Below are 23,084 nucleotides of genomic sequence, written 5' to 3'. Positions count from 1 at the left end.
AGAGCTTCTCTGGTGACTCAGTAGTAAAGAATCCATCTGCTACAGTCCATGGGGTTGCAAAAGAGTTGGACATGACTTAGTGACTAAACAACAACAGTGTAAGAGGGTTTCCTTTTCTCCACATCCTTCTAGCATCTATTTTTTTGTAGATTTTTTTGATGATAGACATTCTGATCAGTGTGAGGTGATACCTCACTGTAGTTTTGACTTGCATTTCTCTACCAATGAGGGATGTTGAGCATCTTTTCATGTATTTATTGGCCATATGCATGTCTTCTTTGGAGAGATGTCCATTTTTTGATTGGATTATTTATTTTTTGGATATTGAGCTCCATGAGTTGTTCATACATTTTGGAGATTAATCCTTTGTCTGTTGCTTCATTTGCAAATATTTTCTCCCATTCTGAGGGTTGTCTTTTCACCTTGTTTATAGCTTCTTTTGCTGTGCAAAAGCTTTTAAGTTTAATTAGGCCTCATTTATTTCTTTTTATTTTTATTTTCATTACTCTAGGAGGTGGGTCAAAAAAGATCTTGCTGTGGCTTTTATCAAAGTGTGTTTTCCCAATGTTTTCCTCTAAGAGTTTTATACTGCCTGGTTTTACATTCAGGTCTTTAATCTAATTGAGTTTATTTTTGTGCATGGTGTTAGGGAGTGTTCTAATTTCATTCTTTCACATATGGCTGTCCAGATTTCCCAGCACAACTTATTGAAGAGGTTTTCTTTTCTCCATTGTATATTTTTGCTTCCTTTGTCATGGATTAAGTGACCATAAGTGTGTATGTAGGTTTATCTCTAGACTTTCTATCCTGTACCACTGGTCTATATTTCTGTTTTTATGCCAGTGCTATACTGGAAAAAGACTGCATTTTAGGTGACAATTTTAATAATTTACCAGTGGGTTTATGACGTACCCTGTGCTCACAAGAAAATATATCCTAAGGCAAAATGAAGTTCTATTGCTTTTCTAGGGTGGGTAATACTAATGAAAAAAGGAGTGAAGGTAAAGGAGATCCAGGCCTGCAAGGAGGGGGAAAGAAAGGAGTTACTATGTTATCCCAGGACATTTCATAGGGAGAAATAGAGGGTGAATCATTTATTCCCCTGGTTTCCATCTTCCATTCATCTAAGGTCCACCACATGGATGGTTAACTCTACCGCCATTTCAGATTGCACATTTGCAAGTACTGAGTAGGTCCTGTTACACCTGGACCTCTTTGCTGAGAAGCCTGAAGGTGCAAGGTAAGAGAAAAGCAATGTGGACAGGTGGTGAGGGGTGTGAACATGTTCCCATGTAAAGCTGACCTCGGCTCTTGTAGTACTGCACGGTGAAGCAGTGGCTGGGATGATAAATACGGTCAAGAGGCTCAGAGACTAGTTGAAGCCAAGATCTGAGGTGGTGCGTGGTTGGATGATAATAACACTTGCAATGTGGTTTTCAAGTTTTAGAACATGTCAAATAATATTAATAGAAAGGGGGATCACTCTTGCTATGTTGTTGGCTTTTCTTAAGCACCTTATCCTCACTGTTTATTTTCTATAGCTGTAATCCCCAATGGGGCATTCCTCTAAAAGAGGTACATGTAAACAGCAAAAACAGACTGAAACATGAATATGGAGGGATACAGATACAGATCTAATCTAATATTCCTGATCATTCCATTGTACATGAACAGGACACAGAATACAAAGTATTTTGTATCTATTTTGTATCTATTTGGAAAACTAGATTTTTTTCAGAAAATAATTAGGAGGCTAAGTTTATCTCTTGTGTATGTTAGTTGCTCAGTTGTGTCCAACTCTTTGTAGCCCTCCAGGCTCCTCTGTTTATGGAATTCACCAGCTTAGAATACTGGAGTGGGTAGCCAGTTCCTTCTCCAGGGGATCTTCCTAACTCAGGGATGGAACCCAGGTGTCCTATATTGCAGGTGGATTCTTATACCATCTAAGCCACCAGAAAAGCCCAAGTTTATCTCTTAACCTATCTTAATACCAACCTTTCAGGAAATTGCTGATTTTTATAAAAGGCAATATATTTAAAATTAATTCCAGAAACATGCCAACTTGAGATCCAAGGTCTAGATTTAGATATTTACCTATATAATGTCTTGACAATAGAAAAGAAAATCATAAGCTTTGTCGAAAAAAAATACAGAAAAGCAGCATTTAGGTCTTGGAATGGCCCGAGGAAGTCTATCAAACAACGAATGGACTTGATCTGCAGGTTTTGCTGCACAAAGTATTCCACAAGTAGGAATGTGTAATCATCTTCCTCAATATTAGAAGTCTGAAGCACACAGTTCTTAAAGAAAAATGTACAACCTATGACCCTGGGGGAGCAAACATTACTCAGGAACACAGTGATGATACACAGGGCAGGGTGGACCGTGGTGTTTATCTGTCTGTTTCTTGGCCAAGGTGCTTGAGGTCTTGTAAAATGAGAACCAGAGGGTTTGGTCCGGTCGTGTAGAACACGAGGTTCCTAGTCTGGTATTAAGAACCACGGACAGCTCCGGGCTGCACCAGAGAAGGCATCTTATTTTTCCATTCCTCGGAATGATAGTCCAGGGTCTCCATGTCTGATGCGGACTTTAGCTTCTGATAATAAAGCAAGCCTGCTTATTTGGGTTTCTCTTTAACACTCATTTAAGTGTTTTTATGTGAGTAGGTAGGGAGTGCTCACATGGAATGTTCAGGGGGTGAGAGTGAGAGAAATAGTTGAAGGAACCAGTTTAAGAAAATGGCTTTATATTGCATAAATAATTAATCCGGCCGCCTTGCAAGCGGCTGGATGGGTCAGGCGGGAAAGCCCGTGGGTGGGGGCGGGGGCGGGGATCCCCGTATCGCCGTTAGACGTTCAGTGACTGCGGGGGAGAGCGGATCCGACCCGTGTCGGGTCAGAGGCGCCGCGCCATGTGCTCTGGGCTCCCGGCCATCCTGCTGCCCATCTGGCTCTCCTGGACCCTGGGGACGCGAGGCTCGGAGCCCCGCAGGTGAGGCTAGGGCTTCCCTCGGGCCCGGCGTCCTGCCTCCCGCGCTGCAGCGCAGGTCTGCGGGCAGAGGCGTTCCGCAGCCGCCGCGGGTTCGGCCTGCACCGCCGCCTGACGGGGGTCGCGGCCAAAGGGCCAGGCCGGGGAGCAGGCTGAGGGGGGACGTGTCGGGAGGAGTGGAGAGCGTCTCCTTCGCTGTTGCTGCCCGCGTCGCCGTCGCCGACCGTCCCCTCCTTCGCGGGCGGCTGGAGGCCCAGCGGAGCTGGCGGCGCGGCCCACCCCTGGCGCTGCCCGGCGCCGCGCGGTCGCGGCTGCAGCCCGCGCGCCGGGCCGGCAGAGCCCCGGGTCACGCTCCGCAGCCAGCGAGGCGGCGGGGACGCTGGGCGCCGGGGCCCCGCGGGCGCGGGAGCCCGGGCCCGGCCGGGCGCGCTGCGCGGCGGCCCGCGCGCCCCGCCCCGGCCCTCGCCGCGCGCCCGCGCCCGCGCTCCTCCCCGCGCGCGCGCCTCCCCGGCCCTCCCCCTGCGCCCTCCTCCGCTCGGGGCCAGCGCGGCGGCGGCGGCGGCGGCGGCAGCAGGAGCAGCCCCGGCTGCGGGTCGCGACGGCGGCGGGGCGCCCCCTCCCCCGTGCCGGGGCGCGGCGGAGGGATGTGGGGCTTTGCGGGAGGAAGGTTTTTCGGCATCTTCTCGGCCCCGGTGTTGGTGGCGGTGGTGTGCTGCGCGCAGAGGTAGGGTCGTGGCTTGCTTGCCGGGAAGCGGGCCGGGCGGCTGGCAGGGTGCGCGGGTGTGCGCGCCGGGCACGGGCGGGCGAGCCGCCGCCTGACCCGGTTCTCTCTGTCCCCCTCCACCCCTCCCGCAGCGTGAACGATCCTGGGAACATGTCCTTTGTGAAGGAGACGGTGGACAAGCTGCTGAAAGGCTACGACATTCGCCTGAGACCGGACTTCGGGGGTAAGTAGGCTGTGCGCCGCCGCTGCGGGCTGCGCGACCCCCCGCGCTGGGGGCCTGGGCGGAGGAGGGAGGCTGGGGCCGCTGCCGCCGAGCTGCGGCCGCGCGGGGAGGGCTCGGCCGGCGCCCCCTCCTCGGCGGCTCTCGGGCCCCGGGGCCGCCGCAGCCCGTGCCCGAGCCTGGCTCACAGCCGTGTCGTGCACTTTCCGCAGGTCCCCCGGTCTGCGTGGGGATGAACATCGACATCGCCAGCATAGACATGGTTTCCGAAGTCAACATGGTGAGTGCCTACCCTCCCCGGGCCCAAGCCCCTGCCCCGCCGTGTGCGCCCGCCGGCGGGATCGGGACCAGGCTGGAGGCCTTCGCTGCCGGGCCGAGCTGACCGGGCGGGTGACCGGAGCGGTCCTCGCCGCGCCGGCCTCCGCCTGCCCGCGCGCCTTGCTCCGCGCGCCTGTGCGCACTGGGCAGTCGTAGGCTCGGAGCCGCGCGGAGGGCGCGCCTTCCTGCGGTGGGAAGGGGTCCGGGCTCACCGGAGCGGGCCCCCTCGCCGCCCGCGAGCTCCCGGCCGGTCCCGCGGTCGGCCCCCAGGTACCCAGGCCACCCGGGGTCGTCTCGCCTCCTTAGCAACAGGCGCCGGGGAGCGGGGGAGGAGAGCGCAGTTGCGGGGGAGCTTGTATTCTGGGTGAGGGGGACTCAAGGGTTGCTTGCTTGTGGAGGAGGTGCTGGCCGCTGGAGAGCGCGGAGGGCGGGGGTCGGCGTGTCCTGCGCTGTCTCGGGTCCGTTTCCTCAGAGTCCAGTGGCTTTTCCGAGGGCGGGTTCGCGACATGGAACCCGGACCCAATCCGCCGGGCTCTGTCGGAGGTGCTGACGGTGCTGGAGGGTCTGGCGGGCTGTCTCTGCAGGGAGAGTGGAAAGCTAGGGAACCAAGTGTCACTTAGGGCTGTGTTAATGCGAGGAGATTCTGTGTTCTGACCTGTGGAAAGTGGAGGTCCCTGTCTGTCCAGAGGTGTGAAGTGGGTGTCACAGGCTTCCTCAGGAACCTTGAAGACAACACGGAATGAGGAGAAAAACGACCCCTTTCATTTTTTGATTGAACTGGAATACCAGGGGTTTTTGAAAACAGGTTTCATTTTCTGAGTGACACTTTAGAAATTGTGAGGATGAGAATTTGGAAAAAAAAATTTTTTTTTGGAAGAAATCATTTAGCAACTTTTCTTACTAAAATATAGCACCAAGAATATAATGAGCCATGAGGTAGACTCCATGGATTTCTCAAGTCTGGTGGACGTCAGAGTCACATGGGCGAACTTGTTTTGAATGCTTACTCCCTGGCTGTGATTCTGATTCAGTGGTGTGAAGTACAATCTTGGAGGTCTTTATTTAAAACTAGTGCTTCAGATTTTTTTTTCCCAAGCAGATGTTTTATGGACAGTTTTTTTTGAGTAACATTCTAATAACATAGAAATGTGGATGGTTACCAATAAACTAAAATCATAATTTTAAATAGGTGTTTAGCAAGATATATTTAAAGGCATACACTAGTATGGATTTTGTAGGAAGAAATCTTTGACTACACGAAACTACTGTTAATTAATTTTTTACTCTTAATCTAAAGGTTTAAAATTATGATGTGTGATTTAAAAAGTACTTTTCTTTCAGTGTATATCACTAAGGACATTTATATTCAAGTATGAACAATAAATAAACATAAATAAATAAGTTGTTTTTAAAAGATTGAGGAAGAAACAGAGACTTTATATATATTACACTAAAAACATCACATTTATTTTACTTTTTCAAATTTTTGAAAAATTATTCTGTCAAAAGTATGTCTTATGACCTTAAGGAAACAAGTTAATATATTCAAGATATACTCTGTAATCTGCGATTTCCTTAATTGGGAACTTCATATTCTACAGAGAAGAAAGTTTTGTATAGAAGTTAATAGACTATTTAGTGGATTTTTATGTCAAAAATTATTATATTGGATGTCAAATAATGAAGAAAACATACTGATGTGACACTTTTAAGAACTCTGTACAGTGTTAAAACAGCCAGGGAATAGAGAATGTCTTGTTGCAAATCATTACACATTTCCTGTGAATGAATTTTTAAACTTAGCTATCCAGTTGTTTAGACATCATGCTGATATTTAGCACCTTTAAAAACTTCATGCGCTATGAACTGAAATGTCCCAGTTTTCTCTGAACCCAATAATAGGAAGACAAATTGAGGATACAAGCCATTATATCGAATAATCTTTAAGTGCCTATACCAAAGCCAGTAATTATGCATAATGTACCATAGCATACTTGTATGCCTTTTGTTTTGCATTTTGATGATGTTGATTTTTGTGGTTCTCTCTATGTAAGTTTATGGTAAAGAAAAATTGGGAATTGATGAAATTGGAAATTGAAGGCCATTGGATAGATGGACTAACTGGCATCTGAAATACCTTCCACAAGTGGATTGTAAAAACATCCACTAGAAAAACCTGATTTCCTATAACTCATGATCAGGATCATAGCTCATAGTCATAGCTGCTGTATTTGATCTATTTTTTACTGAAGGAACTTCAAATATATAGCAATAATTAAGTATCATTTTGGAGGTGACATTTTATAGGGAAAAAACTGAGTATGTGAGCATAAGATTAAACCCATGTTTTTAATCACGTTGCTTAAAAGCAATGCATTATATTTGTGAGCTTCCTTAATCGCCTTACTAGTTACCCAAAACTTAAGTGTTGTTAGGTTATGAAAAAAGAAAGGGGCATGCCCTAAGAGAGAGAGGGAAGGAAAGGCGGAAGGAAGGAGGCAGAAAGAGGGAGGGGAGAGAGAGAGACTGAGAGGACTTCTGACAGGGAAAGCCTTCTGAAAGAACTTATGAAGTGATACTTAAGTTGGATGGGTGACTAGGGGGAATAGTGACTGGCATAGACAGAGGAGGATATTCTGGGTTAGAGAAGAAATTGGCAAAGCTATGGATGGATAGATCAGCAGGACAGGAAATTGTGAAGGAGAGACTCAAAAGATGAAATTGGAAAAAAGTAGGACAAACCCCTGCTCACCCAGGCCCTTCTCTGCCTTGCCAAGGATTTCAGATGCTAATTAACTTTCAAGAATTAAGGAGCCTGTAAAGATTATTAAGCAGATGACTGACATGATTTAAGTTGTGGTTTAAGATGAATATTGTGACAAAGATGTTAATTTAGATGGAGTGAGAAGACCAAAGTTAGCAAGAAAATTCAGGGTAAATGATCATGGAAGCTTCTTTGAAACTGTTCTCAAATTTTCATAGATATGCTTTTGAAAACATATTTAGTGAAATAAAGATCCATTAACGTCTGAAATAAGGATATATAAAGCATGTATATCTCAAGGTGGGACAGATGTGCTCTTGTTAGTGGACACTTCGAGGGTGAACATGAAGCAAATAATTACTTTTCTCTTTAAACAGTTGCAAAACAGTCTTTATCTACTGATGGTCATATAGGTAATGCCTCCAAAGAATGCCTCTAACCTCAAAGAATTAAATAAATAGATACATTATACATATACATGTATATATCATTATGCATTTTGGTGTTTTATATTAACAATCAAAATGGATTTTAGTATTTAACATTGTTTTGCTATACCATGTTTCACTGATAATGGAGATATTTTGTATTTCCATTTTTCTTAAGCTTCTAATTTTTCTTTTTGTGTACTTTATTTAAAATTGACATATAGTTAATTTGCAATCTTGTTAGTTTCTAGTGTACATACAGCAAAGTGACTCAGTGATAAACATATACATATACACATATATATTCTTTTTCAGATTCTTTTCCATTGTAGGTTATTACAAGATATTGAATTTAGTTGCATGTGTTATATAGTAGATCCTTATTGTTTACCTATTTTATATATAGTAGTGTGTGTGTTAATCCCAAACTCCTAATTTTCCACTTCTTTCTTTTTTTAATTAGCTTACTTGACAGCAGTCAAACAAAAAACCGTTTTCTTTTACATAACTTCCCTTGTTCTTTTAGCTCTTATTTTAAATGTTCAGATAATCTTTTAAAACTAAGCATGGTTAACTAATTGTTGAGATTTGGTTTACATATTTCTTTAAGTGAGATTGTACATATGAAAGTATACTCTCTACCGAAAAGTTTTATGTGCATGTGTTATAATTCTGGTGTTAAAATTTTAGCACTGGTCCAAGTGTGAAATAAACCTGTTGAATCGATAGGTGGAGGGATAAGTCGACACAATTATTGAAAATATAGGAAATGTAAGGGAATATTAAAATATAAAACTAGAAAAGTTTAATTAAAATTTTTTTTTTTTTTTTTTTTTACTGAAAGAGGGTGAAGTAGTTCTGGAACTCTTTAAAAATCATTCAGATAATAAGAACAGTATTTTAAAGTAGTCATATGAGTTCTTTTTGAATTTGAATTATTAGAATAAGCCATTGTTTGATTTGTTAATTCAGAAAGAAACTGTACATTCTCAATTTCTACTTAATTAAAGTATTGAGGATATTGGGCTTCCTCGGTGGCTCAGTGGTTAAGAATCAGCCTGCTAAGGCAGGAGACGTGGGTTCAATCCCTGGGTTGGGAAGATCCCCCTGAGAAGGATATAGCAACCCACTCCAGTATTCTTGCCTGGGAAATCCCGTGGACAGAGGAGCCTGGTGTGTCCATGGAGTCACAAAAGAATCAGACATGACTTAGCTACTAATCCACAAATATTACATAGAACTAGATTCAAACTCTAGTAATAAAAAGGCTAATGTTCTATGATTTAACTTGTACTTTATTTTCTGCACTTAATTCATCTATTAAAATTGAAGTGAAAGTTGATTAGTCGTGTCCGACTCTTTGCAATCCCACGGACTATATAGTTCATGAACATGTAACTACAGAATTGTTTTTTCTGATTTCATGCATATAAACAATAAACTGTTACCTTTTTTTAGTTGTGAGTTCCTTCCAGGTGACATATAATCTGCTGTGTTCAGTTATTATGAGAGCCATATTTGTCCCTTATGCTTGTTGTAGTGTATTCCTTCCTCATTGATTGCATTTTCCTTTTCAAAAATGTCTCAGTGTAAAATGAGTATGGTACGTAAGAGCATGGTTTTGGAACGTCCCAGCAAGCAGCTTCGGTGCTGCCTCACTGTTAAATGGATGCAGTTGACTTTTGTGCACAACACGGAAGCATTTGCTCTCACTTTTGTCTTTCCTGTTTTCAGAAGAGTGGGCAAAGGAGAAGGTCACCTTGGTTTGAGAGAGCTGGGATTAGCTGGAGAATTCAGCTTTTAGGCTGTTTTGATCAAATTTATGTTAATCAACTCCGCTCCCTGTGCTGCAGAGTCTGGAGTTGCTCTGCCCGCGAGGCACCCAGTGTCCAGCACCTGGCCAGGTCCTCAGGCAGGGAAGCTGAGTCCCAGGAATCCAGCTGTTGTGCTGCAAAGAGCCTAATGGGATTGGGAGTTTCAGGTTGTTTCTAGATTTATGGGAACATCTAGCCTTAGGCAAGTACCTTAATACTCAGTAATGCAGTCTCTGGCTTCTCAGATGCCCGTGGCACAAAAATGCCTGGGTGATAGCACAAAGGGCTTAGCTCTACATAGAAAATTGAGGTAAAGATACCCACACAATCACAGCCAAACACACACATATTAGAAAACTGTCCTTTTCTGATTTCTTCAGAGAGGCTCTGGCTTAGTTCAGAGTTAGCATATGAATTGTTACTTGCTTTTGAATTGTTACTAGCATTTTAAATGTTGGAGATGTGCTGATGCTCTTGTTACCTCTTAAGCTGAGGGATGACTCAGCAGAAAGGAAGAAGTGTTTCTCTGACCCAATTGGGTTTGAAAAACCACTTACATGAAAGGCACTCCAGGGGTAAGGTCCAGTGAGCACGTTGGCGTTTGGTTCCAGGTTGCTGCGTTTAGGAGGTAAGACTGTTTACTGAGGACATCACTTCTTCCTGGAAGTATGTTTCGTGCCTAAGTTGATTAAACATCAATGCTGGGGCACTGACAAGGAAGCATATAATGAACTTAAGAGATGGATGAGAATAGCGCTTATGTAATATGCTCTTTATGAAAGGAGGTTTCTGTTTAACATTAGAAAGAATGATATGGGAGGCAAAGGGGGCGCTTTTTGTCTTTCCCCTCAGGGAGGCTGTAAAGCTTCTGTTGCTACATCTCAGAAAATGAATCTTCCGCACATTGCCTTGTCGTGAGCAGCCTCTTCTGGAGCCTTTGCCAGGCTCAGTAGATCCTCTGTTGTGTTGCACATAGAAGTAAGTACTTGGTTTGAATTAATGGCACAAATCTGCTTATTCATATATTAAAAACTTTATAATTTTTGCCAATAAAGCAGTATGAATTCAACATCTGATTTTGTAAATCTGTCATCTTGTAAGAGCTCTTCTTTCCTTCCATTGGTAGCAGAATCTTTCTTTCTCCTATGGATTCTGTGTCATAACACTCTTGTTCAGTTGCCGAGTCGTGACGGACTCTTTGATCTCATGGACTACAGCATGCCAGGTTCTCTGTCCTCCACTATCTCCTGAACTGTCATATCATATATACTCTCATCGTGCTTGAAGCCTACTGAACATTTGGTTTAAATACATCAAGCCTATTGACCATTGGGAATCTTCAAAATTTTCTTGTGATGCATATTGAGGTATAACTTAGGGAGATGACAGCTAACAACAGCTTTATGTCATTTTGCAGTTGATGAAATGTTTCAGGTATTTTGCATAGTTGACCATCAAACCTGATGATCGGCTTAGTGAGATATATCTTATGGTAGATGTTACTCTCATCTCCATTATTCAGGTGAGCAAATAGCCTTAGGAACAGCACTGATGTACTATTGATACAAAGCTGGGACTTGATCCTGTTTCTTTCTACCTTGTTGTGCTACAGAGCAATTAAAAAATGCTTTCTTAGGGCCTTATAATAGGATTTAACCTTTTCCCATGACCTTCATTGCCATCTAACGTGGATCTTCCAGTTTACTTCTCCGTGCTCTCCTAGTCTTTCCTTTTATCACTAGCAAGTGATGATTACTATCCAGTGATCGCTATCAAGTGAGTATGATTCTGGTGTGCTTGTTTGTTTAGAGGCTTTCTTCCCCTTTTTTCCTCCCGCCTTGAGACTATAAATCTCATGAGGCAGATCTGTGTGTCTAAGAACACCCTTTCATAGTGCAAAACCAAAATCTAACGGTTGCTATATAAATAGATACTAGTGTCTATTAGAAATTGGTTGAAAGAAAAATCTATGAGTGAAGAATGAATGAAAGAATAGATATAAAAGTACATGAATAAATAGGTAGGTGGCTTTCCAATGAAATATTTTTATAACCCAGAATTTGGGCTCATGACCAAGAAGAACCTTTTACAGGCTAAATGTGATATATGTAGTTTTTATTTTAGGGGACTTAATGTAATCAGAATTTGTATAATTGTATACAGTATAGTGGTAATGCTAGTGGTAAAGAGCCTGCCTGCCAATGCAGGAGATATAAGAGGTGTGGGTTGGCTCCCTGGGTCAGGAGGAGCCCCTGGAGGAGGGCATGGCAACCCATCCAGTGTTCTTGCCTGGAGATCCCTTGGACAGAGGAGCCTGGTGGGCTGCAGTCCCTGGGTGTCAACTGAAGACACAGAGTCGGACACGACTGGAGAGGCTTAGCATGCAGGCATAGCACCTTCAGCGGTCATGTATGTTATAGCGTTTAGCCCCTCACTGGAGAGCTTTTACACTGATCTCAGTTGTGGCGAGGAGGGAAGAGATTGTGGTGGCCCTGTGATGTACCGCCAGTTTAAGGGTTAATGGGGGTATTTCAAACACTAGTCACTGGTGCCTTTGTTACACTCAGCTTTGTGTCTAATTGGAAGTATACACGACTTGAGCTTTCCTGTATGATAGGGAAGTTTTGGTGGTTCTTCCTAATGCAGAGGTTCATTAAGCTCTGCATTCCCTTTCTGATGGCTGTTCAGCAGTGCAGTGTAGCTGCAGTGGTTTTCATTTGTTTGCTAGCTTTTCAGCACAGTTTACTTCTGGGCCATTTATGCCAGCCATTAAGAAGACTCTTCTAGTAGCAAAATTTGGAAGACTAGGACTGAAATAGGTTTCATCTCTTGGCAATTTGTTCAGTCCTGTCAATTCAAGAGGGCTCACGATGGAGAGCTTGCCTCTGATCTCTGTGGTGGGAGATGTAGAATTCTCTTATTCCGTGGTTACCAGGAGACTATATTAAGAAATAGAAGCCATTTGTAAGTGTTAACTCATGTATCCCTTTTTGCATTTTTCTGCAGAAGCATTGATATAATTAACAAAAACCTTAGCATGCATGGAACTAACATTTCAGATGAATAGGAGTATAATTAAGATATGAGAATGTCACAGCTCTTTAAAAGTTCTAATTTGTGCTTTTCCAATCAGTCTGAGAGAGGGTATGGATTCTATTGATTACATCATCATATTTTACTTAAGTTCTACAATGAAAGAATTCCTTTTATCTAAAATATTTACTAAGTCATGCTGTGATTCATGACATGAAGTACATTTGTTTTATTTTGAGTTGACTTTAAAGGATAGCAAAGTCTACTGTTTTAAAGGTACATGACTCTGATTGTGTTTGGTACATATGTATAAAGTGTTAGCTGCTGCTGCTGCTGCTGCTAAGTCGCTCAGTCGTGCCCGACTCTTAGTGACCCCATGGACTGGAGCCTACCAGGCTTCTCTGTCCATGGGATTTTCCAGGCAAGAGTACTGGAGTGGGGTGCCGTTTCCTCCTCCGAAAGTGTTAGCTACTTAGTTCAGTATCACATCACTCTTCTTTTAAAATTTAATTTTTTTGAATTAGACTTTACAACTGTTAACTTTAATGAGCAGAAGGAACAAGTTTTCTGGGTCACCCATCATTACAAGTTGTTTGTGTGTGTGAATCTGTGAATCTGTGCAAACCAAAAATTGTTTTAAAAGAGACAACAATTTGAATAATTCACTGTAATACCATTGAATTTTTTTCCCCAATCATGAGGACTTTAAAAATCCATCTGAGAGATGTCTGTATATCAGCTTGAAAGACTAGACTAGTCACCAGGGACAGTGCCTGTTATGTAGAATACGCTTGGTGAATACTTGTTAAATGCATTTGTGTAACACATGACCCTTGGGGTAAAACTATATCTTCTGTTTGTTTTATTGGAGAGGTTCCCTTATTTGGGTGTCAAGCACATAGAGGGCTTCCCAGGTAGCGCAGTGGTAAAGAGTCTGCCTGCCAATGCAGAAGACTCAAGACACACTAGTTCGATCCTTGGGTCAAGAAGATCCCCTGAGAAGGAAATGACAACCTACTCAAGTATTCTTATCTGGAAAATCCATGGACAGAGGAGCCTGGTGGGCTTGGGGTTGCAAAGATTTGGACACAACTGAGTGTGCACACAACTGTGCACAAGTGCATGAAATTAACCATAGCTTTACACATATGAATTCCTGTGAACTTGCCGCAGAAAAGACATCCAAATCCCGGAAAGCAGTGCCATTCCTATGGTCTAGATAGTGGTTCCAAAGGTGTAGAACAAGAAGGCTTCTGTGGTGTTGGAGTGATTGCAGGAGCTGACACAAATTCACGCCTGCCCAGCACAATTTCTCACCATTGTTGTATACCATGTTTTGCCTTTCCAAAGCAGTGTGCATATTTGACGGAGAAGGCAATGGCACCGCACTCCAGCACTCTTGCCTGGAAAATCCCATGGACAGAGGAGCCTGGTAGGCTGCAGTCCATGGGGCCGCTAAGAGTCAGACACGACTGAGCGACTTCACTTTCACTTTTCACTTGCATGCATTGGAGAAGGAAATGGCAACCCACTCCAGTGTTCTTGCCTGGAGAATCCCAGGGACAGGGGAGCCTGGTGGGCTGCCATCCATGGGGCCACACAGAGTAGGACACGACTGAAGCGACTTAGCAGCAACAGCAGCAGCAGCAGTGCATGTTTGAAAGAGGTTGGGAGTAACTGAATGTATGAAGAGCAGCATTGATTGTGCTATATTCCTTTTTATGCTGTTAAACATTCTGCAGATAATTCTCACCCTCTGTGTGAGGATGTAGTTGATTGTGCCATTGAATGAGTTTTCATGTCTGAATTTTCCTTTGTTTTGGCCCTGGGCACCAAAATTCCCTATGAGAATGTAATTCCTTGTGGTATGGGGTAAAATAATGGTTGCTTAAGAGAACACATGCGTACCCATAACTGATTCATGTTGATGTACAGCAAAAACCATCACAATATTGTAAAGTAATTATCCTCCAATTAAATAATTAAAAAAAGAACATTGTTATATACAATGTGCATATGTGCCCCATAATCAGTGTTTCTGCTCGAATAATATTGGAAATTATGTTGGAGATGTGAAACAGGTTTCTTTACTGCAGGAATTGTCAAGCCCTTTAATATGTCAATGATTTTGTAAATCTTCATGAGGGGGGTGAAAAGTTCGGCATTTAAAATACATGTTTAGGGATTTTTTTCTTTGTGAGGGGATAATGGACCTTATTACTAGTTCATGAAGTTTTCTGTAGAACATAGTTTAGGAAATGTGGGCCTAACCCATGGAATTAGAATGATTTTTAATACAGCCAGTCCCCAGGAATGTTAACTGAGAAAATTACTGCATTAATAAAGCCTCTTTTTGTGACCTTGTCCAAACCACAGAGAAGACACAATTTTGATTAAAAAATTCTACTAGTGCATATGAGAATGGGTAATATTTTATGAAAGTGAACATTAAACATCTCTTGCAATTAGATTGATAAAAAACAGAGATTTTCTTCTATAATAATATTGTCTGTCATACTGAAGGAAGATCTGTTTCAAGCCTCCTTGTTTTCTCGTATTATAAGAGTAAATGATACAGAAACAGACGCAGTTGTGTTGAGCAAGTATATTAGTCACCCAGTTGTGTCCGACTCTTTGTGACCCTGTGTACTATAGCCCACCAGACTCCTCTGTCCATGGAATTCTCCAGGCAAGAATACTGGAGTGGACAGCCTTTCCCTCTTCCAGGGGATCTTCATGACCCAGGGATCGAACCCAGGTCTCCTGCATTGCAGGTGGATTCTTTACCATCTGCAAAAAAGACTCTTGGGCCAACAACAGTAGGTTAATTTTGAGAACAAAATATGTCTCCTTGAGGCTGATGGGCTTGACAGGTGCTTTCTTGGAAGGCTCGAGATTCCTTCTTTGGGCTGTGGCAGGAAGTACAGGCAGGGCTGTGATTCTCAGACTAGGGAGGGTTGACATGTATCTTTGAATATATCATGTTGCATAACATTTATTATAATCTGTAATATATATTATGTATAATGAAATTATATAGTATACTGTATATATTATATAATTTATGTTATTCATTTATATGAAAAATAAGATTTTCTTTGGTTGAAAGGTTCTGGTGATATATTTAACATCCCCTTGAGTAAGACATGTTTAAAATTCCCTGTATGACTAATTCTCTATACTTCTATGAAGAGTTTGTCCATTTTCATGAATAGTCAGTGACAATAGCCCAGAAGGTAAATGCATCTTCTGGACTGTTCCAGAACCACAGGAATAAAAGAGGCCAGTATTGCTTTGCAGCACTGTGGAGATCCCACTGGGGATCTGGGCTTGGCTGGTGGTAATGGGTGCGGAAACCAAAGTCGATTCAGAAAGGTGAAGAGATGCAAAAGTGTTAATTGATTGTAAGTGTCGTGGGTTTTATTTGTTTGCTTGTTTGATTCTGGCATTTAGAATCACAGGGAGCTGGTTTAAAAAATTATTTTGGAAATATTATATATCTATAGATTCTTTTCTCCTAAGCCATGCTTTATTTATTGTTATACTGTATTGCCCCAAAGCTTGTGTTTATGATTGAAAAACTAGTCTGAAAGTTTGAGATTTTACTTTATTATTGTGAACTCTTTGGGATTTTAATTATCTGGGTAATTTCCTCAATACTCCTGGCTATTTTACCTTTAGAGGCTGTGGGGTCTAATGTGCAAAATTGCCCTGGGCAGTGGAAAAGAGTTAGTTAGAATTCTCAGATTCTAGAAGGGTTTCTGTTAACTTTGGTAAGTCATTAGACTCAATTGTTTTCAAGCTGATTGTTTTTTTTTAAACAAGTATGTTAAAATAGATTCTCTAAGTTGCCTTCTAGCCCTGATTTCTGAGTCTGTGAACAGTTGAAAACGTGAGACTTTGATTTGCCTTACAGAGACCACTGCTTCTTGTCATTTGATACTGCATGTGGTTTAACTGGGTGTCCAAGTGGTGTCCATCTGGCAGCTTGCAGCCATACAGTCAAAGTGTGGCCCATTTTCTCCAAGTCACCTGTGCTGTGCACTGCAAGCCTAGGATGTGTTGTCCATAAACAGTAGGATTTACAGTCTGCACTCAGGCTCCTTAATTTTGGGGTTTCAAACGTGCTTATGTTCACTATTTGGGTTGGATTTATAGTTAATAATTTATAAGTGAAAACTGTAGCTGGCTGTTAAGATGTTTTTTGCATGCATGCTCAGTTGCTGAAGGGCTTCCCTTGTGGTTCAGCTGGTAAAGAAACTACCTGCAATGCAGGAGACCTGGGTTCGATCCCTGGGTTGGGAAGATCCCTGGGATGAGAAGGGAAAGGCTATCCACTCTGGTATTCTGGCCTGGAGAATTTCATGGACTGTAAGTCCATGGGGTCACAATGAGTCTGACACAACTGAGTGACTTTCACTTTCACTTCAGCTGCTGGGTCCTGTCTGACCTCTTTGACTGTCAGGATCCTCTGCCCATGGGATTTTCCAGGCAAGACATACTGGAGTGGGTAGCCATTCCCTTTCTCCGGGGATCTTCCTACCCAGGGCTCAACCCATGTCTCCTGCTTGGCAGGCAGATTCTTTTACTACCGAGCCACCTGGGAAGTCCCTTAAAATGCTTCATTTGTATCCAAAGAATGACCTTTCCATTATCACGTAAGAAAAATAACTCAATATGGAAATATCACTTAATGCTAAAGTTAAAGTAAAATAAGTTTCTTCAGTCATGTCCAACTCTTTGTGACCCTATGAACCTGTCGCCAGCCAGGCTCCTCTGTCCATGGAATTCTCCAGGCAAGAATACTGGAGTGGGTTCCAATTCCCTTCTCCAGGGGATCTTCCTGACCCAGGGATTGAACCTGCATCTCCTGCTTTGGCAGGCAGATTCTTTACTGCTGAGCCACCAGGGGAGCCTCTTGATTCCTTGCCTCACATAAAACAAAATTATTTATACATAAAATCCAAGCAAGAAAACTTATATGGATATAGGGACAAAGACTTGGGCTTGCCTGGACTACAGATTGCAAAATGAGACGTGTTTAATTTTATTATGAAAGAGTAAAAATGTGGATGTGCCAATTATTATGTAACTAGGAAATTACCTATTTAGATTATATAGATCAAAATGTATAATGTGACTCAAACTTGGATGTAATCAATAACAGAAAAAATTAGTAATTTTCAAAGTGTTTACTTCATATTTGATTACCATAGGTGAAATCCTGCTGATAATGGATTGTAGGATCTAGTGGGTAGGTGGTTTAGTCTCTAAGGCGTGTCCAACTCTTGCAATTCCATGGACTGTAGCCTGCCAGGCTCCTCTGTTCATGGGATTCTCCAGGCAAGAATATTGGAGTGGGTTATCATTTCCTTCTCCAAGTATATGGTTAGAAGAAGTTATAGCACATTAAAGATGGTAAGTAACTGACTTTCTAACTTAGCACTTTGAAATAGTTTATCGTAGCCCCACACATAGATGTTCCTCAGAGTTTTTGTTTTTCTTCTCTTTCTCTCCCAGAATAAAAGGGGTATGGCAGCTAGTCTGGACTAGCAAAGGTCAGGCATTAAAAGGGGGACACTGTTCTAACTGGAGAAGTTAATGGCACCCCACTCCAGTACTCTCGACTGGAAAATCCCATGGGCAGAGGAGCCTGGTAGGCTGCAATCCGTCAGGTTGCAGAGTTGGACGCGACTGAGTGACTTCACTTTCACTTTTCACTTTCATGCATTGGAGAAGGAAATGGCAACCCACTCCAGTGTTCTTGCCTGGAGAATCCCAGGGACAGGGGAGCTTGGTGGGCTGCCGTCTATAGGGTCACACAGAGTCGGACACGGCTGAAGTGACTTAGCTGTAGCAGCAGCAACTGTTCTATCTGTAACTGCTCCTTGGGTTGCACCATCTCTGAGGACCAGCAGGGGGCGCAGGTCCTGGGCACCAGCTGGTTTACTGAGATTAGGGAGGAAAGGTCAAATAAGGGGGTTGACGCTCTTCCTTGTCTCTTGGCTGCCAGCCTGCATGGTATCTTCCCTCGTGAGGTGAGAAATGGGGATCTTACCTCCTGTTTTCTTCTCCTTTTATCTTTCTGGAATTTTGACTGAAAAATTTCTATACTCCAAGCATCAAATGAGCTCAGGAATTTCTCTCCTTTTAGATTTCTGTTTTTAAAATCGTTAAGGACAGTCCTCTTTATTTCCTCCGGCTTAATTCAGAGAAAAGTAGAATGAAATTTGCTAAACAAAGGCTGACAGGAAAGCAAGCACCTACTAATTGCCATCCAAATTCCTGATATTCCAGGCTTTGCCCAGGATTATGCAATAATGTGCAAATAGAAAATCAGAATTTGCTTATGCTACAGTATTAATAGATACTGTCAGTTACCCAGAGGAAGGACTCACACATCAGTTTCGCATGTTACTGAACTATATTCTGTGTCAGATAAGTGTGAGTACTTCTAGATCACACTTCTGTAGAGATTTACGAGACTATCTACATTATAATGGAAACGGTGAGAACAGTAATCATGACAAAACCCTAAAATATAAGAGAAATGTGCTAGAATTCTAGCACACTGACTATTGAGCCTGTTACGATGGTAGAAAAGGGAAGTGTCAGGGACCCATATTTGTATTATGGCAGAACAATATTTTTGGTACTTCAGAGAGACGTGCTGTATCTAATTGACGCTTACTCTAATAGGTTAGTCCAGAATTCAGTTCATTTCAGTCGCTCAGTCACGTCCAGCTCTTTGCAACCCCATGGCTCTTTGCGACCCCACAGTCTGCTGCGTGCCAGGCTTCCCTGTCCATCACCAACTGCTGGAGCTTGTTCAAACTCATGTGCCTGGAGTCGTGATGCCATCCAACCATCTCATCCTCTGTCATTCCCTTCTCCTCCTGCCCTCAATCTTTCCCAGCATCAGGGTCTTTTCCAGTGAGTCAGTTCTTTGCATCAAGTGGGCAAAGTACTGGAACTTCAGCTTCAGCATCAGTCCTTCCAATGAATATTCAGGACTGATTTCCTCTAGGATGGACTGGTTGGATCTCCTTGCAGTCCAAGGGACTCTCAAGAGCCTTCTCCAACACCACAGTTCAAAATCAATTCTTTGGCACTCAGCTTTCTTTATAGTCTGACCCTCACATCCGTACAAGACTACTGGAAAAACCAGTCCAGAATTAGCTGTATATTATAGAAAGTTCCAGGCTTATCAAAGCATCTTGCGTTTGTAAGTTAACTATGGAACTAACTGGGGAGAGGCAATGCAGTGAATGTTTCCTTTTTTAATTCTCAAAATAATTGATATTACTTAATAATTCCTCTTGTATTGTCTTTCATGACTTTTTGGTCCACCTGTGCTGTGCTGATGAGCATATTCTTGTGCAGTCGCCTTCACTCTAAATACTTCAGGTTTAAGAATACAACTGCTCTCATCCGCCAAAGAAACCCTCAGCAGCATAGATCCAAATGACAGTAGATTGGGCTTTTCCACGTGTCTCCAGTTTAGCATGCCTGTTCACATGTTGCCTCTGTCATTTCAGACTTGAAGCTCTGGCAAGCTGTCACTGCCAGTGAAGTTGAGCAGAAACTCAGGAAGAGAGGGTGCTTGCCGGGAGTCCAGGAGTGAGTCAGACAGTACTCGTCAGCCTGTGCCAGATATGGGGGTCGGTGACGGTGAAGGTGGGGATAAGAAAAGAGGAGATGCTGAGAGTGTTCTGGAAAGCAGTTTGGAGGAGAGTGAATAGGACTAGACGGCACGGAAAAGACATAAGGGAGCTACAGATGGGATTGAAATGGTAAAAGTGTGACAAGAAACTGGATGTTGTTTTTTTCTCTTGAAATGATCGAGATGCTGGGACATTTGGCCATATGTAATTAAAAAGCAGATACATGCCAATTTATACTGTGCAAAATTAAATTGTTTACTTCTGTTCTTCTTATATTTTCCTTTGAAAAAAGTGGAACTACTGGGAGTGTTTGCGTCCCTAAAGTGGAGCCCATCATCCTCCTGGAGGGAGCCACCTACAGTCACTAAGGTTTTACAACCTGAGCAGAACAAGTGCTGAAACCCAAGGTGTTAGCAGAGCTGCAGGCCTTAGCAGATACTCTGATGAATGTTCTCTTTAGGTGTGACAGGAGGCAAGTAGGAAGGAGAATCTTTAAGTGAGAAGGAAGGCAGAAATTCTCCCTTATCCAGCTGTGAACTTCGTAAATGATCACAACACCCATGGAAGTTTTCTATATAACATGTGACTTTGCGTTAGCATGCCATGTTCTTAACAGTGGTTGCAGGAATGTTCTCTGACTTTATATTGTGAAAAGAAGGCTGGGGACAGCAGTGTGCCTGCCTGTTGAGAATTTAGGTACTCACTGCACCTTTACTGAGCCACCTTGACTCTGTACCATAGGTGGCTGCCCCTAGGAGGATGATGGGCTCCACTTTAGGGATGCAAACACTCCCAGTAGTTCCACTTTTTTCAAAGGAAAATATAAGAAGAACAGAAGTAAATAAAAGTGTCCATTGTTTTCCAAAATAAAAAAAAAAATTCCCCACTATGAAAATTTAGAACAGATAGAAAAATACATTTGGATGTATTTTTTTCTTTTTTTTTCATGCACATGTAATATAAGTGTGTATTTTATATACTGTATGGATAAGTTTTTATCATTCTTTTGCATGTAACTTTATGTTACAGACACTTCCATACTGAACATATTTTACAGATAGTTTAAGAACTATATGCTATTTTCTTGCGTGAAAGTGAAGTTACTCAATCATGTCCAACTCTTAGTGACCCCATGGACTGCAGCCTACCAGGCTCCTCCAGCCATGGGATTCTCCAGGAAAGAGTACTGGAGTGGGGTGCCAGTGTATAATTAATATTATCCTATTATATGTTTAGCTGCTTGTTCTGATACGCTAAATGGTGTTTTGATGAGTATCCTTGTGTGTAAATTATTATGCATATTTTTCTTGAGAAATATTTCAGTAGGAGGATTACTGAGTCAGATAGTATGAATATTTTTAGGTGTTTGATATACGTAACCAAGTAGCTTTAAAGAAACGATCTGTTTGTTTGGGATCCACTGATTTGCCTAAAAACTGTTTTATATTTAATATTCTAGAATAAGTGTATCTTTTGGTTAATGGAAAGAGAACAATAGCTTACGAAATTGAGTTAAACCCCAAAACTATTCTTAACTTCACCATGACTCCAGCACAGTCTCATCTAACAAGAAAAATATATCATTAATTTGGCTTTATATAAAAACTGACTTTGTCTTAATTTTATATTTGGTATTCTATTAAATATATAAGGAATATCACAACTTCAGGTCACTGTTTTGAATGAAACAGAATAAATTATATTTCCCCAAATAACTTTTATATTTGAGTACTAAAATTATCAGAAATCAAGCCTAAGACACTGTAAAAAAGTTATTTTCGGGGTCAGAGTTGACCATTTTTATATCAGTTCACTCTCTCAGTCATGTCCGACCCTTTGTGACCCCATGGACTGCAGCACACCATGCTTCCCTGTCCATCACCAACTCCCAGAGCTTACTCAAACTCATGTCCATCGAGTCAGTGATGGACACAACTCGGCGATCCAAGCATCTCCTGCCTTCAATCTTTCCCAGCATCAGGGTCTTTTCCAATGAGTCAGTTCTTCGTATCAGGTGGCCAAAGTATTGGAGTTTCAGTATCAGCATCAATCCTTCCAATGAATATTCAGGACTCAATTCCTTTAGGATTGACTGATTGGATCTCCTTGCAGTCCAAGGGACTCTCGAGAGTCTTCTCCAACACCACAGTCCAAAAGCATCAATTCTTTGGTGCTCAGCTTTCTTTATAGTCCAACTCTCACATCCATACATGACTACTGGAAAAACCAAAACTTTGACTAGACAACTTTGTTGGCAAAGTAATGTCTCTGCTTTTTATTATGCTGTCTAGGTTTGTCGTAGCTTTTCTCCCAAGGAGCAAGTGTTTTTTAATTTCATGGCTGCAGTCACCATCTGCAGTAATTTTGGAGCCCAGAAAAATAAAGTCAGCCACTGTTTCCATTGTTTCCCCATCTATTTGCCATGAAGTGATGGGACCAGATGCCATGATCTTAGTTTTCTGAATGTTGAGATCTAAGCCAACTTTTTCACTCTCCTCTTTCACATTCATCAAGAAACTCTTTAGTTCTTCTTTGCTTTCTGCCCTAAGAGTGGTGTCATCTGAGTATCCGAGGTTATTGACATTTCTCCTGGCAATCTTGATTCCAGCTGTGCTTCATCCAGCCCAGCATTTCTCACGATGTACTCTGCGTATAAATTAAATAAGCAGGGTGACAATATACAGCCTTAACGTATTTCTTTTCCTAATTGGAACCAGTGTGTTGTTTCATGTCCAGTTCTAACTGCCGCCTCTTGACCCACATAACAGGATTCTCAAGAGGTAGGTCAGGTGGTCTGGTATTCCCATCTCTTGAAGAATTTTCCACAGTTTGTTGTGATCCACACAGTCAAAGGCTTTGGCACAATCAATAAAACAGAAGTAGATATTTTTCTGGAACTCTCTTGCTTCTTTGATGAGCCAGTGGATGTTGGCAATTTGATCTGTGGTTCCCCTGCCTTTTCTAAATCCAGCTTGAATTTCTGGAAGTTCACAATTTATGTACTATTGAAGCCTGGTTTAGAGAATTTTGAGCATTAATTTGCTAGCGTGTGAAATGCATGCAATTGTGTGATAGTTTGAGCATTCTTTGGCACTGGAATGAAAACTGACTTTTTCCAGTCTGTGGCCATA

General features: G+C 42.4%; 1 protein-coding gene across 3 annotated transcripts in view; it reads left to right on the top strand.

The window, feature by feature from the left end:
* The first annotated feature begins 2,888 nt into the window (after positions 1-2,888).
* Positions 2,889-23,084, top strand: part of GABRB3 (gamma-aminobutyric acid type A receptor subunit beta3) — a 285,371-nt gene continuing 265,175 nt past the window's right edge. For 2 of the 3 annotated variants that reach the window (XM_070774992.1, XM_070774990.1), the window contains exons 1-3: positions 3,551-3,712; positions 3,844-3,935; positions 4,145-4,212. In XM_070774992.1, coding sequence (XP_070631093.1) covers positions 3,633-3,712; positions 3,844-3,935; positions 4,145-4,212 — 240 coding nt within the window. In that variant the 5' untranslated portion in view covers positions 3,551-3,632. Of the gene's footprint in view, positions 2,992-3,550; positions 3,713-3,843; positions 3,936-4,144; positions 4,213-23,084 lie in introns of those variants that run through there. The other variant, XM_070774991.1, reaches the window with a different exon arrangement.

This window comes from Bos indicus, chromosome 21 (genome assembly GCF_029378745.1).
Source record: "Bos indicus isolate NIAB-ARS_2022 breed Sahiwal x Tharparkar chromosome 21, NIAB-ARS_B.indTharparkar_mat_pri_1.0, whole genome shotgun sequence".
Lineage (NCBI taxonomy): Eukaryota > Metazoa > Chordata > Mammalia > Artiodactyla > Bovidae > Bos > Bos indicus.
This window is presented reverse-complemented; position numbering and strand designations above follow the sequence as displayed.